Source organism: Eupeodes corollae, chromosome 1, assembly GCF_945859685.1.
Source record: "Eupeodes corollae chromosome 1, idEupCoro1.1, whole genome shotgun sequence".
Classification (NCBI taxonomy): domain Eukaryota; kingdom Metazoa; phylum Arthropoda; class Insecta; order Diptera; family Syrphidae; genus Eupeodes; species Eupeodes corollae.
Window position 1 is genome coordinate 244,067,203 of NC_079147.1, and position 18,427 is coordinate 244,085,629.

Sequence of the window (18,427 nt, forward strand, 5' to 3'; positions counted from 1 at the left end):
AGTTTACTTCATTGAGTTAAATGCTATGCAATCAAATCATTTGTTCCTTAAATACTACTTGAATACCCTCATTGTATAAAATTGATAAATGTATGAATTTGTTCTGCTTAACGACAAAATAAAAATACTGAATCAGTGATCGTTCGAATCAAGAGGGTTTTCAACAGTTTTTAAACCCAAATACCTAAAAATTACTCGCTCGAGACTTATCATTATCATACGAAGAAGTTTGAACTGTGTGTGATTAGCCTTAAGTGCGCCATTTTTTAATTTTACAAACTATAACCTGAAACGCATTCCAAAAACTAACGTCAAAAAAAAATGACAGATCGCACTTATTTTTAATTCGTCAATTTCCATTTGAAAAGGTTACATTTTTGTAATTTATTTTTAAAATAGTTTATCAATGAAATAAAATGTTTCAACCATCCAAACAACAAATACTGCGCCTCTATAAACATCTCATAAGATACGGCAACCAATTGTACCTGACTGACAAATCATACTTCCTCGGAAGAGTTCGTAGGGAATTTCGTCTGAACAGAGAACTAACAAACCCATCTGACATCGTTTTCAGTTTCAAGGTAAGGAAATGCTTCTTTAAGATAAGAATTGTAAAATATTGATATTGTTTTCTCAGAGAGGTGAAACCTTACTCAAGAATGGCCGCATTGTATAAGACTCCAATCATCCACACATTTCTTCGCAACATCTTAGTAAATAGTCAACGTTTTAAGGCAACCCTAGACTTTTCAAAGTACCCCAAACTGGTCGAATCAGAATTAGAGGAAACCTTTGTTCGGGGCAGTGGACCTGGTGGACAAGCAGTCAACAAGACATCAAACTGCGTCATGCTTAGGCATATCCCAACCAACATCGTTGTCAAGTGTCACATTCATCGAGTTGCTTCCCGAAATAGACAAGAGGCTCGCAAGATTCTCTTGAACAAATTGGATCTTCTCTACAATGGAGAGAACTCAATTGAAATGCAACAAAAAGCCATCGATAGTCGCAAGTCCACCGAAAAGAATCGTCGACAAAAGAAACTGGCCGAAATGAAGGAAAAGTGGAAAGAACGGGAGAACTTAGATGAAAAATAAAACCCGAAAACTTAAACCTCTAAATTAAAAATAAATTTATTTTAAAACTTAACTACTTTTTTCCTACCACGATTTGAAATCCCCAAATTGAGAGCTACTCTTTTTCTGCTTCTTTGGTGGCGCACCCAAAGCCACCAAAGTCGACGTGGAAGTCGAAGTTGATGCTTTGACGCTGTTGAGGTCCAAGTATTTTCCCACGCCTTCTCTGTAGACTTTCAGCTTCTCATTCATTCGCTTCTTTTTGGCAACTTCGGTAACTATTTTCACATCTTTGGCGGCTTCTTCTGCCCGTTCACGAGCCAGCTCCTCTTCAGCTTCCTGAAAGGGGTCAACGAATACTTGAACCTTCTGAATTATGATATCCGCTATTGGGCGATCTTTGTTGTCGACTTCGATTTTTTCCATCTCATTTAGGGTGTCTAAGCCTCCGACTAATTTACCGAAGATTGTGTGCTTTCCATCCAAGTGGCGACATGAACGATAGGTTATGAAACTAGCAGTAATTTAAAGTGAAGATGTACAAAGTGTCAATAATGGTATTTCTGATGCACTTACAACTGAGAGGAGTTTGTATTGGGACCGGAATTCGCCATTGAAAGGATACCTCGTCCAGTGTGTGACAAGTTTGGTCGGAATTCATCGTCAAACTTCTTATTCCAGATTGATGTTCCACCTGTTCCGGTGCCAGTGGGATCTCCACCTTGAATCTACGTTCGGAAAAGATTTGTCTTTAAGTTAGAATTCATAAATAGCCTCTGATCTTACCATAAAGTTCCTAATTGATCGATGGAAAATGGTGTTGTCATAATAACCATTGGCGCAGTTTCTGATAAAGTTTTCACTCGACATCGGAACCGTATCACAGTGAATCTCAAAGTTTAGGGGTCCGAAATTGGTTGTTATACGAACGTAACCCTTCTTCTTAACTCGCTCATACTTTACGGTATCATCATCAATACGTGCCGCCTCATGATTGGACACCGGAACCATGGCTGTCGATGTAAAACTTGCAGCCACAGCTCCAGTGGAGAAATGGGCGGCATTAAACTTATCGGTAACTTTTTTCTCTGCAACTGCAGCCTCAGCAGCAGGTTGGTAGTCCTTTTCCAATTGAGCTAGAGTTTCTTTAGTCTCCAAATTCATCGACTTGATGCGGCCCTTTGAACCCAACAACTTGTCTGAGATTTCATCCTCGGTCAGAACGCGTAGATTTTTCTTTATGTGATGAAATCTTGAAATATCAAACTTTTCCAAGTGCTGGGGATCTTGGATGGTTATCAGGTCTTTCCGCAGAAAGGGTGTATCATCAACTAGATCCTTCCAATTTTTTGTTTTGATATTCAATTGTTCGATGGCCTCCCATGAGAAGACGTTCCCCGTCACAGCGACAGCAACTATATGGGAATTCTTTGTGAATGGTTTGAACAGAGCTGGACAGTGGTATTCACCGTCGGCGTTCTTGTGAAACTTCAATGGAACCAGAGACTTGGCGTCTTGCGGTTTGCCAGTGATGGGATTCATTTTGAACATCTTGAGGAAATCAACGATGGCTTGGAGTTCGAAAACATTGCCTTCTCTGTCGCTGTAGGGGATTTCAAAGGGAATCATAGTTATGCAGCAGTGGTCGAAAGGGAGTCGTTTAAACTTTATGTGCTCATTCTCCGCGGATTCTGTTTTCTTGCCTCCATATAACTCCGACCACTCTGTGTAGGTCAAGTACCTGGAATAAATAGAATTTTAAAACATACGGACTTGGTTGAGGATTGATTTGGTTTACATTTTATCTTTTTGATGCTGTCGTTTACCCATCTTAAAGCTTTTTTTCTAATTTTAAATAATTTGTAATCCTTAAATCTCGAATTAAGTTACGGGCTATGCAGAGAAACAAATATTTCTTTATATTTCAAGTTGAATTGATGTGGGATTTTGTGTTGACAGATTTTTTGTTTATTACTTTTGACATTTAGAAAAACTGCATTCAGTGACAAAGTCCCTTTAATGCCATGGACGGTGTTCACACTATACTTTATTGATGGAACTTCTTTTCACTTGATAGTTGAAAAGATAAAGGAAAAAAAGGGGAGAAAAATGATATATGTAATGTGCAAATGGGTGCAAAAAGTATTAACCACCGTACATGATTTTGGCATTGTACTCTTTTGAGGCAGCTCATTTTGACATTCAAGCTTAGTTCAGGTAATGAGTTGCTCCATGGGTAAAAGAAATCAATTTATTCTTGATCCAGAACTGTAAAAAACAAATTTCCCGTTCAAAGATCAAATCTGCACATCATGATTTTTTGGTAGATTAAAGCACAATTCGTAGTAGGTAGTACCCATGGCATGATGGTTAGTGCGTTGGACTGTCATGCAAGGGTCTTGGGTTCAATCCCTGCCTGTGCCACCTTAATTTAAAAGAAATTAATTTTCGCGGGTACTGCCTCTTGCGAGGAATTGACAAATCCTTCAAGAGTAAATATTGTCATGAAAAAGTGCTTTCTCAAATTAGCCGTTCGGATTCGGCCTAAAGTTGTAGGTCCCTTCCATTCCTGACAACAGTACTTGCACACAGGAATTGTAAGTCACTAGGCCTTGGTTCACAACGGACTGTTGCACCACCCAATTTATTTATATTTTTTTTAAAGCACATTTCACATGAGCACGACCAACTACCAACGAATAAACAAATATTCGTTGATTTTGACATTTCCTTCACATAAGAGTTCTCAATTCGTCGCGAATGAAAACCATTCACCAGCCAAACCAAAACAAGAATGATTTTTTTAGGTTAAGTACGAGCGATTATTTTACTCGTTGAGAGTGTGGATAATATGGAACGTGAATAAAGTTTGACAGTTCGTACAACTACAATTTTTTCCGCGACGAATAAATTTGTTTTTTATAATTTATTAATATATGATATTGAAAAGTAAAAGGATGCATAATAAATCAAATAAAAACTATATTGCTATCGTTTTGTTAAGAATTTGTGTGGGAATATGTCTTCTTTTATCCAATCAGAATTCCTTTTTTCTAATCGAATTGTAATCTATTTGCTCTGTATAAATTAACCAAGCTAATGAAGTAAAAAATTGAGCACTTCTTACTTAACTTTTTTGTTTGTGGTATGACAGAGACAGGTGACAAATTCTTAAACTTTTGACAGCTGCGTTCCCGAGTTTGTATAGTAAATTGGAGAGCTCTTATGAGACTTTGCTTATTTAAATGGAAGGAAATGAAAAGAAGGGGATACTAGCTTACAAAGTAACGCCGTTTTTTATCACTGGGCAATATGCAATAGAAAACAATCAATTAGGCAGATTAAGTAGATAAATTATTCATCTCACAAACGTCATTTCATATTTTAATTTGATACTTAACAACATATGTAAGTTAAATAAATAAATTGGTGCAACAGTCTGTACAGAATCAGGGCCTAGTGACTTACAACTCTTAACCATTTCTGTGTGCGAGTAATTGCAGAGATGGAGGGGGCCTACAGTTTATGTGCCGAATCCAAACGGCTAATTTGAGAAAGCACTTTTTCCTTTTACATGACAGTCCAACGCACTAACCATCATGCCACGGGTTAAAGAAAATCAAAAATTTTACTAAAGGTTACATCGAAATCTAATCAAAATCATTTAAAATTTATGGCATGAATATTCTAATATTATAGCAATTATTTCAACAAAATGTCTCTATAAAGAGCCTGTTTTTAGTTTGGCCAAACCCATTTGTTTTTGAGGTCTTCCAAATTAATTGGGTATTCAACCATTTGTCAAACCATGTACCCCAAATGACTCCATTGATCCTAAAGCCTAGTACATACTTGTGAACCATCTCGTGAACCCATACAAATTTCAGTTTTTGGTTCACCCGTGAACTTGCTCGTGAAGCTGAGTGGAGAACAAAGTGGAGAGTTTTCGTTCACGGGCTATTCACGTGCAAAATGTACGGGAACTGTTGGTGAAGCTTTGACATTTGGTTTGTTCATGTTCACAACGTGTACTCACAAGTGTGTACCAGTGAGCAATGTCAAAAGTTCACTTTCTCCACTGGCGAACGTTCACTTCACGAGGAAGTATGTACTAGGCTTTAAGCCTAGTTCCCGTACATTTTGCACGTGAATTGCCCGTGAACGAAAACTCTCCACTTTGTTCTCCACTCAGCTTCACAAGCAAGATCACTGGTGAACCAAAAACTGAAATTTGTATTGGTTCACGAGATGGTTCACAAGTATGTACTAGGCTTAACGCAAAGTTGTCAAATTTACATAGCAACTTTGTATATATAAATCTATAGCATCATCATGGAGAATGTTTTTTTATACATTCGCCGTAGGTGGAGTTGCAATTTTTAACCCGCCATTGGTGACGCAAATTTGACTTTGATCAATGGTGACACCGGTCTCACGGACCGGGTTTTGCAATAAGAGATTTTTCGAAATGTGTTACTAATATTTCGTATTTGTTTTTTAAACGCTCCTTGACAATAAAACAATGATATTATGCTCTTTTAGTATAATGCATAAATTCAAATTCAACAAAAAACAATAACGGAGAAAAAATGTATTCTCATTTATTCGCACACCCTTTATCACAGACCAGTAGGTCACCATTGGTCAATAGGTAATGTCACCCTAGCCACTAAGTGCCACCAAAAATATATAAATACAGATGACAAGCCACTTGGTTGTTAATGGCAATCCTAAAACATATACAAATCTCCATCGAAGAGTTTCCTTGTGTGAAATGGTTTTAATTATTTTCGCATCACACACCTTTTATAAAGCGTTCGAATTGTAGAGCGCGGTAAACCCTAAAAAGCGCGCTGAGCTACGAAAACCACGCCATACTTTTGTTTTTAATTACAGCAGTTGGCTGCATTGAATTTTACTTAAGGGTTTATATAAACTTGTACTTCTAAGAATTTGAACACCTTATGGTTGGTTCCACCAACACATTTTAAAAACGTGAATTTTATGATAAAATAATGTACTTTTCACGATATCTTGTTTTTGGTTAGTGGCTTCACTACATAATAAATGAAGAGCACAAACTGCTTTAACAACGGTGGCAAGTAGTATAAATAACTCGTTATTTGCAGTTACCGGAAAATGGATGATCCTCTTCATTTATTTTGGTTGTCCACTGTTAAAACGGACCACCACCGCACATTTTAGATACAAAATTAAATTGTGGAAAAACTTTCTGTAGTTTAAATAGAGTTTTATAAAACATATTTTAGATTTGACCGCTCTTAAAGAAAAAACAGGCTTTTTGAGTACTTTTTCGGAAATACTAGAAAATTAATCGAGATTGCAGAAACGGGATTTTATTAATAATATTTTAAATATTTTAATATATAAAAATCGAGTACTCAAAGGTATTTCCAAGCCAAACACACAAAATTTTATTTTTGTAAAGTTCTAGGCCTAGTTTCTAAAAAAATTTTTAACTGTTAGTTTATTCTCTGTGGGTTCAGTTTTTAACAAAAAATTCAGAAGTTCTCATTCAATTAGCTTGATTCCTTAACCTCAAGCCATGAATCCTTTGCAAACATTTTGGGGAACAAACGCATCTGAGAATACAAAGGCTGGAATAATCGTGGATTTACAATCCAATACAGTGTGAAAATACTCAATATTTGTCGTTTTTTTCTTAGTTCAGAGCAGAGCTCGAGCTTTCAAAAAAATAATTGTGTTTCTTTTTGAGTTTTGATCGTTCAGAGCTTCAAATTCGTTTTTCTTTTGTTGCATATAACATTTTTATGAATCAAATTTATTTTAGGCTTCAAATGGACATTCATAGAGTTGCTATGAATGTTTTTTTAATTAATTTGATTTGATGAAGAAAATGTTGAACGCCTTTAAACAGTCGACATTTTAAATCAGGACAGTTTAGTGCTTAAATCAGAGAGTTTTGACATACTCTGCTTAAAACTCTACTATACTCTTATCTGTTCGCTCAGAGTCTGCTCACTGCTTAGCTCTAAACTGAACTAAATAACAAAAACGCCAACTGTGTTCTTTCTCGTATTTAATTTTGTACTGTTTCAAAACAAAGTTTTTTTTGCAAGTTTTCGAATTCTATTGAGATCTAATAAAAAGTTTATTTTTAATGTTCTGTCCAATTACAAAATTTTATTTGGCATCACTGATTTTCGTCAGAGTAGAGCTGTCAAAATTTGTTAAGAACCAAATAAATAAGATTAATCTTGTGTCAAGTTTGACATCTCAAGCAATTGTTTACTTCTGATTATAAACATGCCACATATTTTTATGTTTAAGATAAGCAAAGGAAGATGCACTTAGAAGTTCTGAACTTATATCCGAGAATTCAGTATCTTCAAAGTTCAAATTGATCAAATAAATGCACTAAATTGTATAAACAACATAATATATTTTAAAATTATGTTATTAGTGCCTCAGCAGAAAATAATTTTTAATTTCCATCACAAGACAAAATAGGACAATTCTACGAACTTCTAGATGCAAACGCATCAAAATAAAAACAGGTTAGCCAAACATGAGATATCCAAATCCTTTTGCCGATTAACAACCCCTAAAATAAACGAGGCAACACGAGTTCGGCATGCAGCCGGTATTTCTGTGGGCATTGAAATTTTCTCACAAGTCGGAGGCTTTATTTGGACGGCAGCCATTTCGATTTGCATTTTGTGCCGTGGTGGTGGAGACAGTTTTTTTGGGAGTTTTTATTTCTATTAATTAAATTAGTTCCAGTGAAGAAGCAGGCGACTCGTTGCAGAAATTAAAAGTTATTCCAAAAAAACACTTAAAAACATAACATCAATCTAAAATGTCATCATCATCAGCTTGCTACAAATGCAATCGCCCGGGCCATTATGCCCGTGATTGTAATTCCGGGCTCCGGGATTCACGCGACGGACGCGATGGCGGTGGTCGAGATGGTGGTCGCGGAGACATGCGTCGTGGTGGCGGTGGAGGAGGTAACCGGGAGAAATGCTACAAATGCAACCAAACCGGGCATTATGCTCGTGCATGCCCCGAGGAGTCGGAGCGTTGCTACCGTTGCAACGGAATTGGTCACATTTCCAAAGACTGCACCCAAATGGATAACCCAACATGCTACAAATGCAACAAACTCGGCCATTGGGCCCGCAACTGTCCCGAACAGATGAACGATAGCCGTGGCTCGTCCAACTCTAATTTATCCTGTTACAAGTGCAACAGAGCCGGTCACATTTCCAAGTATTGTCCGGATGTAACAAAGACTTGCTACAGCTGTGGCAAGAGTGGGCATCTGAGGCGTGAGTGTGACGAGAAGGGAGGACGCAACTAAAGCAGAGCGATGGACTTACGATGTTTTTTCGGTGGCTGGCAAGAGCGTTTTACCCCGAGAAGTAAAACTTCGCCTTCTTTATAAAATATTGTACTTGTACTACCTACCCCCCCAATATTTCAAAACACAAATAACAAAAAAATAAGAAAATCTGACTAAAAAAAAAAATAAAAAATCACTGTGATTGTTTTTTAATTGCAAATTAAAATGACGGAGCTGCTGATAGAAAAAATATAAAACCAACTTGAGTTTTTATTGTTCCTTCAGCAATTTAGCTTCTATTTCTTTTTCATATCATTGCATTCATTCATATCGTGCATGGTTGGTTTTCTCCCCACATTTCCATCGGGGAGATTTTTCTTATTATGCTTCTGTTGTTGGGTCCTAATTTCTTTGGGTTCTGTTCTGAGTTTCAGCGTCGTAGTTTCAGTTTTCTTTCAGATTTAAAACCGAAGAAGACAAAAGATGTAAAAAACGATGGCCATTTTATCTCTGATTTATCCTTCTTCATTTGGAGGTACAGTCATCGTTTTCTCATTATATGCGGTGTCTGTCGTCTGGTGCCTTTTTATTGCGCCACACTTTCCACAAAAGGTGGTTTAGTTGCTGGCAGCTGATATAAAACATGTTTTTAATTTCGTTCAATGGCAAATTTTGAAACTGAAATTCATCTTAAGTGAATAAATATACACATTCCAAAAATTATCTTGACATCGAGATCGAAAAAAGAAAAGAAGAAACTACATTTGCGGCGATGACGATGGCACTCGTATTCGGGTGAACGGTGTGAAGCTTTAAATCCAAAGCAAAGCAGCATAAAGAACACGCGGTTAGGTTGATAATCGAATCGCATTTCTGTATACATACCCGTTTTTTTTCTGTCGAGTTGCCTTTGCCTATTGTAGCAAAGAAAATCTCTTGCTCTTCTTCTTGGCGTGGTTGTTGGGGTTCGGATCGGATGCGGGTAGGGGTTGGGTAAGTTTGGACACGTTGATATCATAAAAATTATTTATATTTTTAATGATTTTTTATCAACTTTATGGCAATAAGAGTGGAGATTAATAGATTGTTATGATTTTTCCTTTCCCCCTTTATCTGTTTCGCGCACCTATGGAGAGTTAAATTGTAAGGGAGGTTATTGTACTACGTCGTCGTCATAGTTCAATGCCAAATTTCTTTGTGATTAAACTTATCGCAAATTCCTTTGAAGAAATCTATAAACTATAGTATGTAAATAAAATAAACATTAGTTTAAACAACCACAGTCTTGTTTTGTTTTAGTTGTAAAAATAAGACTTGTTCAAATTTATTTTATGAGTTCATAGTCACTTTGAGAGCAACGTGGTTAATTAATTTATGCAGAAAACGTGAAACTACTGAATGGGGTGGGTTCTTTTTTCTGTCTACTTTATTATGAATTATATACCTACCAACAACAACAACTAGATAGGTATACCTACATATATAAAAATAGTAGTTTTATGCTCTACGTACAGAAAAGATAAGTTGTAGATACCAACACGCAGATGCAAGTCTATGGGAAAAATTGAGAGGTGAATCTGAATAGGGTGGCAAAGTATAAGAGGCAAAAAAGGTATCGGCATCCGAAAGGCGGTCTACTTCAATCAAATTATAATTTTTAATAAACAAAATTAAAAAAAAACTGCTTGAGTTAAGCCAGTTTGAGCTGTATAAGATTTATTGGTTAAACTTTGAAATCCATCTCCTGAGTGAAGAAAAGAAAAGGATAGCGAAATTTTCTCACGTGCTTCTTTTATCTTTTAACATTCAAAGTACTTTTTGAAATACTATACTTTTTGGGGTTTCAAACAGAACACAAGCTAAGCTGGTTATTTTTCGTTTTAATTACGAGAGGATAGTTTTGAAACAACTTTAACTTTATTCGAAGATTTTTTATGAGGTAAAATATTTATTTCAAACTGAACACAGAACTAAAAAGGGTCTAGGTACATTTTTTAACAAGCGCTCATTTTAAATCTACTGATTTTTTAAAATTTTGTTATTAGACGATGTTTTCAAAGAAAATCAGATGAAAAATTGACCTTACTTTGAAAAAAATTGTACGAAGCTGGATTTTGGTGGTGAGCTTAATAGAAACGTTCTTAACACTACATACAAATTCCTCTCATAATAAAACAAAAGCTGATAATGACTTGGTAATATACAATGAGCTAAGAAATATGTTTATTGACTATTCAGATATTCTTTTATACTGACTTTATTTTAAATACTGAAACCGACATAAAAAACAACCCAAAAAACTTTTGCAGCTATGTTAATAGCAAGAGAAATGCTGACGGGTATCCAAACTGCATGTCTTTCAACAATGAACTCATCCATGACTCTGAAAAAATTTCAAATATGCTTGCAAATTTTTTCAAAGATGCTTTCGAAGTAGTTAACTCCTTTCAAACGCCTGAGTCATAGGCCCTCCCACAAAATTTCCCTCATTTGAATTTAATTAGTCTATGTATGTACATATCTCTGAAGATGAAATCGTTCGCAAAAGCTTCAGAACTTGAAGTTTGTTGTATCTTTGGTCCAGATGGTGTACCTTCTTATCTTTTGAAAAAATGCGCATTCTATTTATGCCATAGACACACCATATGGTGTGTCTATGATTTATGCTATCCTCTTCATATTCTTTTTAATCAATCGCTCAATTCTTCAATTTTTCCTGAAATTTGGAAGAGTTCGTATATAACACATATAAAGGGTAGTGAAAATGAAATTCAAAATTGTCGTCCCATTGCAAAACTGTCCGTCATCCCTAAGTTATTTGAGTTCATTATTTGTAAAGTCATATGATTAAATTGTAAGCCTATAATTTGTGACAGTCAAAATGGTTTTGTTCAAAATAAGTCAAGAGTTACTAACTTCTTTCATTTCAGTTCTTTTTGTTTAGATTCGCTGAAAAACGGAAACAATTTGACTGCGTCTTCACAGACTTCAGTAAGGCCTATGGTAAATTGTGCCATAAAACATTAACATCCAAAGTTAAATCTCAAGCAGCGTTGTCACTTCAAGAAGAGAAGAGCGCAGTAGATCATAACAGAAAAAGCAGTAGATTGGATCTTTCCGAAGTAGATTTCCATCGAGCACAAAATATACAAATAATTAATTAATTAAAAACCATATTTATATATGTACGCATTTTTAAACTGATAGATATTAAAACCTTTAATATATTGAAATACTTACTAAATATTTAAACGTTATTTTTACAGACTATCTTTCAGTAAAAGTTAAATTTTTGGAAATAGTACTCTAAAAACTCAGGACAGTCTGATATTTACTGACATTATTTTTTTACAAACAATTACTTTTGCAAGAATGTTTGTTGTTTTGTTATGTAGCTTTAAGTTGGCTTAAAATATAAAACATAAGCTCCGCGCAGAAATTGGTACAGGAAAAGAGGATATATTGATGGCATAGCACCATCGATAACTAATGTACTCGTAGCATCTATGTATTTCAGCAGTTGAAGTCTTCGGGATCATCGGAATGAGAATTTCCTTACAATTGATTTTTTTCTTTCAGTATCGTCACGTAAATTACATTGTTTATCAATATTCTAACCAACAGACAAGTACCGATGCACAGTTTTGGTTGGTTTATGTTTCGAAGCATGAGTACACAGAGCCAACCTTTAGGAGTAAATTGTTAATTGGCAGGTACATCCAAGAAGCTTAAAAATTCAATTGGATAGTTTAATTTCAATATATTTAAATGAATGCATTGTTCCAATCATCTTATTTTGAATTATGTAGTTCAGTTCATCTAAATCTTTATTCTTAGCAGCTAAAATTGCTTGCTCAGAAAAAAATGTTTTTTAAATACATTGTTGATAAGTTTGACTTTTGATGGGACAAAATTACAGAAATTATTTGGAAATGATAGCAATCCGCTCTATTCATCGACAGGTACTTGACCACTACCGATAGTCAGGAATCGCTCAAAGAAATCTTCAGCAGATGTATCATTAAGCAATGTTTGTTGTCAGATGCAGTTTCATACGTCCACACCATACGCCCATTAAATAGCTGCTTCTTTTTATTCCAAGTCTGATTATTTGTTATTATACCACGTTTTATGATGACTGACGTTTTATGTTAAGTCAAACGGGAACGCTGTTGGACGGGATAAGCAGTATCCTATGTCCTGGCTCTAAGCTACCTGCCCAACAATTTTCAGCCATATCGGTACAGCCGTACGTAGTGTAACTAACACGGTATCTTTTATAAATATGCCTATAGATTCTTGTAAAATGAGGAATTGTCAGTGTCACATAACAAATATACAAATTTAAATAAGCTCCCAGAATCCTGTAGTTTCGCAGAAAACGGGAACATTTTGAAACAGGAACACATATTTGTTTCATGAATGAAAACGTCCAACTAATTTTTTATATCATATCAAGTTCACAATGAATTGGCTTTTTTCGGACGGTTTTTACCGCGGTTTTTTGTATATATGTTTTTAGATAGCTGTCCAAAAGCAGTAGATTGGATTTAGTGGCAGTAGATTTGGATTTTGCGAAATGTGCAGTAGATTTACTGCTTTTGCAGCAAAGTGGCATCGCTGATCCCAAGGCCTTAACGATAAATTTGTTAGTTGGGTTTCATCGTACTTATATAATAAATCATACAGCGTAGTTTTTAGGAATGAGTACCACAAGGTAGCCACTTAGGACCTTTACTGCTTATTTTGTACGTTAATGACTTACCTTCTAAACCTAGACTAAACTCTCTACCTTCTCTGACCTATGTAGTGTTCTTGACCCAAAATTCACTTTTAAAAATCATTATGACTATATTATTAAAAACACAAATAAGACACTCGGATTTATAAAACGGTTTTCACATGATTTTAGCAACCCTTAAGCTTAAGAATCTTCTTTATATAACATTTTGTAAAACCAATATTGGAATATGGCTGCATAATATGGGCTTCTTTTTATTCAGTCCATATAAACAAAATAGAAGGAGTACAGAGAAGATTCATGTGCTTCTGCCTCCGTTTCTTCCCGTGAGCCAAAAGGCTCAAGCTTCCATCGTACAATCTCACGCTCATAAATCTTCCACCGCTTTCTAAACACAGAGTGTACATTCAGCTGTGCTTTATTATAAAATTAATTAAACTTTATTTATAGCTGTTCAAGTATTAGAAGGCAAGTTCCTTTACGTCCTACATCAAGCAGATCGAACTATGGTTAAAACAGTCCCCTCAACCAATTGATTTCAGTTTACAAGAAGTATTTCTTTTTGGTATATTCCGTAAGCGATGATTTTAAAAGTAAAACATTTAAAGTAATTTTTTTCAATACTTCAGTTTAGCTTTTTTTTGCAAATTGCTTAAAGCATTGTAAATCTATAAATCTAAGAATAAATGTAATATTAGTCATAATTTCTGACGTTAGTATGTTTAACGAATTCAATAAAATAAAATAACAAAATGATAGGAGGCAAACAAAATTTAAATAACATAATGTGGATCTTAACCTTACATTTACAAATATCAATTTCTTAAGAGAGAAGAAATGATATGAAGAAATGTCGATCTGTTTTTGACGTTTGAATCTCAGTTCTATAGCATCCAAAGCAAATTCACTTCAAAAGTAGATTTATGTATTTAATTTCTTAAGATCTTTTAAGATCTTTTGCATTCAACAGAAAATCAATTTTTAAAGAAATAAAATGCACGAATGGGTCGCTAGAACATGCTAATGGCTTCCAGAAAGTGTGTTTAAAAATATTTCCTATATTTTAAGATTTAAAAATGTAACTTAATTTTTTTCGAAAATCATTTTAAATTTTGTCTTAAAAATATTTTTGGTAAGCACTAAATAAAGTGCCTATAAATTTTACATTCACATTTCGTTATCGAGTTTTGTAAACAAAATTAATATATTTTTCAAAATCGAAAAACAAATGACATTTTTGATTATCAAAAATCATCATCAATTTGATCATTTGATCATCGACAAAAACTTGCACAGAAAAAGAAGACTATTGAAATCGGTCTATTAGTTCGTAAGAAACCTTAAACAAAGTAATATTTCGTGAGGGATACCCTTCTTTAAAAATACCAAAATATGTTTTTCTTGGTCCAGTCCAGTCCAGTAGTAATTTTAGCAACATATGGAATTAATTAATAATTCAAAATATAATGGGGGTCATGTCCTTTAACGAAAGAAAGAAAATTCTTAAAAAAAAAAACAAATAAATTATCTCCCAGGGTCATGACCCCTACGGATCTCCCCCCCCCTCTGAATGCGCCATTGCATGCGCATAAGTTTTTTAGGAAAAAACCTTCAGTTTTCGAGTATTTTTCTAAAAAAGTTTACTTTACCCTCTTTTACCCCCCTCTGCATCCTTTAAAATATTGTGCTCCGGTTCAAAAAAAGAGAAAATTTTATTGAGAGTTAAAGACGTTTAAATAAAGCTATCCATTCTCATGTTAAGATTGGTCAGATTTTTTTTAAAGTGAATGCCTAATTATCTTAGATTAATATAAACAAAATGGACAATTGGGTTGCTCGAACTTGTTCTTGTATCCAAAAAGTTTGCTTAGAAACATTTGATTTTTTACAGCTTTACAACATTTACCTGCAAAACAAGTTTATTTTCAAAAATTTAAATGTCATTTGATTTCTCAAAAAAACTATTTTTTTAAAATTTTTATTTGAAAATCGTTACGAGTTGTTTTTTTTTTTCAATTTAACTGTGTATAGGTTAACATAAGCACACAATTTTGTAAATTGGCTTTGAAAATATTTTTAGTATGCAGTTATTAAAAGCTTATTTAAATACGTTTAACCTTTCAATTTCGTAAATAAATGATGACACATTTTCGAGATATCAAATTTTGAAAAATGTTTAATATTTTTTTCAAAATCAAATATAAAATGACATTCTTAAGAATTAAATGTGACTGAGACAGTATAAGAGCTTGTGCAGAAAAAAACTATTGAAATCGGTTGATTAATTCTTAAGAAAACTTACAAACAAAAAACGAGTTTTCGACTACGTAACGGGACTACTGTCCGTTTACAAAAAACGCCTAACGCGAATCTGCTTAAAATCTTAATTTCGAAACTTGAAGTCAATCAACCTAAATGGTTCGGGCTGTAGAAGTGTAGAGGCGAGCAAAGACATACAAACGGACGGAAGCTCGATTTTTTTTGCGAATGCAATACTTGCCATATAGTTTCTTTAAGTCTTAAGTAAAAACGATTCCGTAGACGTGACAATTATAAACTGTTTGCAATATAACTCGAAGCAGGTATCGTCAAAAAAATTAAGCTCAGTAGACCGCGGAACCTGTCCGGAAAGCCCTTTGCAGTACATGTTATGGTAGGCGAAAGCGTGGCAGACTCTACTTAGTGGTTAAGAAATAGAATAGGACACCTAAGGTCTTGAGTTACGCAACTGGGTAGCGATCGGGATAAATGGAAAGAATTGTTGCACCTACACAAGAATTACTCTTAGAGTACTTTACTGCCTCGCAAGAGGCAATACCCGTGAATAAAACTTTAGATGGCACAGGTAAGGATTAAACCCATGACCTTTAGTATGGCATTTATACTTGAATTGAAAAACTGAGTACTTAAAAGTTTTTCACGGAAATAATATTTTGGGACAGCACTTTTTAGACCCTAGACGACCATTTTAAACAAAAAAAACTTTTATTCGGAAATTGTAGAGTGACTAACAATTACCCCTTAAGAGTATATTACACCACTATACAATAGATTTCATTAATTATCTCAATATTGTAGTTTATTACTCTAAAGAAACAAAAAATATTACGCAGTTAGTTCTATCCTTAATATTAAACCACACTTCTTGGATACAAGTGTTCTTTTTTTTAACTAGACTAGTTTGTTATTTTACCAACCATACCCACTCGAGTAATACGAGTCGAAGATGGGGGACGACAAATCTACTGCGTATATCAAATTACTTAAACAAATCAATATCAATTGTATTCCCTCAATTTTTGTTCGTAACCCACCAAAAAAAGTAATAAACTAAATTAAAAAAATAGAGAATATTGTAAAAGTTGTGCACCGTGGGGCTTCTTAATTTCGGTGGATAGAAAAAAAAACATCAAAAATACTTTATCCATCCACTCAAAGTCCTGAAATTAAAATTACATTGATATAGAAGTACTATTGATTGAATTGTACCTAGCTAGTTCCTTCATTTCACTTTCACTCGTAATGAAATCGAAATTAAAAAATAGTGGTTAGACTTAAGGACTGAAAAAACCTCCGATTGATTTGAATTGAATAATTAGGGGAAGTCTTTAAAAAATAAAAAAAAACTTACTCGTTTTTTTTTTTAATCCGATTTCTAGAACCTAGTTTCTTTTATAGATCGAAATGAAGTAACCCTGTTACTTACAATAAATATACCTACGTTATCACTGTGAGTCATCACTTGTAACTCATTGCATACATTTTAAACCATATATGAAAAAATTTGTACTTTACTTCCTTACTTTCACAATCTATTGAACTTTTAAATCACTTTATTCTTTATTATGTTTTCTCAGGACTGAATAAAGGCAAAACGAAGTGTTTGCTGTCGTTAAGAATAGATCTACAACACCGGAAGACGTCTCGGTCAAAACATCACGTAACGATAGACGTAACTTTGAGGTAGTTAAGGACTTTGACTACCTGGGCTCTACTATGAATGCAGAAAATAACACCAGCGGCGCTGTGATCAAACGAAGAATAACTTTAGGTAACCACTGTTTCTTTGGCCTAAGAAAGCAATATTGTAATATTGTGCAGATGCATGGGCTATAAGAAAAGCGGATGGAAGGACCTTGGGTCGTTTCGACAGGAAAGTTCTTCGTGTGATCTGCGGTCCCGTAGAAGATAGAAGGTAAGTGAAGACGATGATGGAACACCGAGCTGTACGAGCTGATCAGCGACGACGCACGTAGCTTAGCCAGAAGGATGAAAGACCTGAGTTGGTTTGGTCAATTAGAGCGCATGGAGAACAATGCTCCGGTCTTCCAGTCCACTACCACAGGACCGAGCAGTAGAGAAAGAACGCGGATTAGGTGGGAGGTACACGTAGAAAGTGACCTTCCCAAACTTGGAGTGCCCGAGTAAAGCAACGCGCAAGTTAGCCTTTGTTTTATTATGGTGCTGAATTTGTATCCTATAACTATTTTGTATCGTCCGTAATTTGAGTTTGTCCAAAGTTCCGTCAAAATAAATTGTTGGAAGTTTTGTATATTTTCTCTAATAAACAGTTATAAATACAAGGGGGCTTTATTCAAATGTAGACCAGTGGACTGTTCTTTCTTTGAAGAATTGATGTTATGCAAAGAAAGGAATTAACGAGAAAAGCACGGTTTATGAACAATTGTTTTATTTAGATGAAGAATGGCTTTTAAATTTATTGTTTTCTACCAAGCCATCACAGTTGTGATTGTTACAAGTCATAACTATTTAAAGGTTTAACAATAATTTCAGAAACAATGTGATAACGTCATACTGTTACAAATCGTAACAATCATAACGTTAAGGGACGACAATAGTTAACGATTGTAAACAAAATTTAGAAAAAGAATAGATCTCTGGTGATTCGACAATGGTGTTCAAAAATATTACTTGCATTCCTTAATCGTTTCAAGGATAGTTTTTAGAATATGTCTTATTCTTAAGGTTTACATATTCAAAATTATTTTTTAATTTTTGTACTTCTGTCAATTTGTGTCCAAAGTTCTTAAGCGTAGAACAATAAGTTCTAAAATATTTTTGTTGATAGCCATCTTTTAAGAACACAAGATTCTAATAAATAATTTATATTTATCATTTTGCAACTTTTGCTATTGTGAACCCATTGGGCATGGGCAACAAGCCTGTAATAACGAACTCAGCTCAGCCTATATTTGGGGATGAATGGCATCCAAAACTTTAAATTTAATTTTTCATGGATATGGAAATCGAAAAACTATT

At 34.5% G+C, this 18,427-nt stretch overlaps 3 protein-coding genes across 3 annotated transcripts; 2 read left to right on the forward strand and 1 right to left on the reverse strand.

Annotated features, from left to right (window-relative positions):
- The first annotated feature begins 443 nt into the window (after nt 1-443).
- Nucleotides 444-1,152, forward strand: LOC129941070 (mitochondrial translation release factor in rescue). The gene is made up of 2 exons (XM_056049610.1): nt 444-584; nt 641-1,152. The coding sequence occupies exon 2, from the start codon at nt 663-665 to the stop codon at nt 1,098-1,100; it is 438 nt and encodes a 145-aa protein (XP_055905585.1). The 5' UTR covers nt 444-584; nt 641-662; the 3' UTR covers nt 1,101-1,152.
- Nucleotides 1,112-3,018, reverse strand: LOC129941069 (RING-type E3 ubiquitin-protein ligase PPIL2). The gene is made up of 4 exons (XM_056049609.1): nt 2,878-3,018; nt 1,866-2,820; nt 1,656-1,807; nt 1,112-1,593 (listed from the first exon to the last, which is right to left on the reverse strand). Exons 1-4 carry the CDS (start codon nt 2,907-2,909, stop codon nt 1,164-1,166), a joined length of 1,569 nt encoding a protein of 522 aa, XP_055905584.1. The 5' UTR covers nt 2,910-3,018; the 3' UTR covers nt 1,112-1,163.
- Nucleotides 3,019-7,732: 4,714 nt separating this feature from the next.
- Nucleotides 7,733-8,663, forward strand: LOC129941183 (CCHC-type zinc finger nucleic acid binding protein). The gene has a single exon (XM_056049750.1). The coding sequence runs from the start codon at nt 7,921-7,923 to the stop codon at nt 8,422-8,424; it is 504 nt and encodes a 167-aa protein (XP_055905725.1). The 5' UTR covers nt 7,733-7,920; the 3' UTR covers nt 8,425-8,663.
- The last annotated feature ends 9,764 nt before the right edge of the window (nt 8,664-18,427 follow it).

What these genes read in the sequence shown, in the direction of transcription:
- LOC129941069 (XM_056049609.1), bottom strand. Translation starts at nt 2,909, where the DNA reads ATGGGTAAACGACAGCATCAAAAAGATAAAAT. An exon ending in CAGCATCAAAAAGATAAAAT is followed by an intron (nt 2,821 to 2,877) that starts GTAAACCAAATC and finishes TATTTATTCCAG; the next exon opens with GTACTTGACCTACACAGAGT. An exon ending in GATCAATTAGGAACTTTATG is followed by an intron (nt 1,808 to 1,865) that starts GTAAGATCAGAG and finishes TTCCGAACGTAG; the next exon opens with ATTCAAGGTGGAGATCCCAC.
- LOC129941183 (XM_056049750.1), top strand. Translation starts at nt 7,921, where the DNA reads ATGTCATCATCATCAGCTTGCTACAAATGCAATCGCCCGGGCCATTAT.
- LOC129941070 (XM_056049610.1), top strand. Translation starts at nt 663, where the DNA reads ATGGCCGCATTGTATAAGACTCCAATCATCCACACATTTCTTCGCAAC.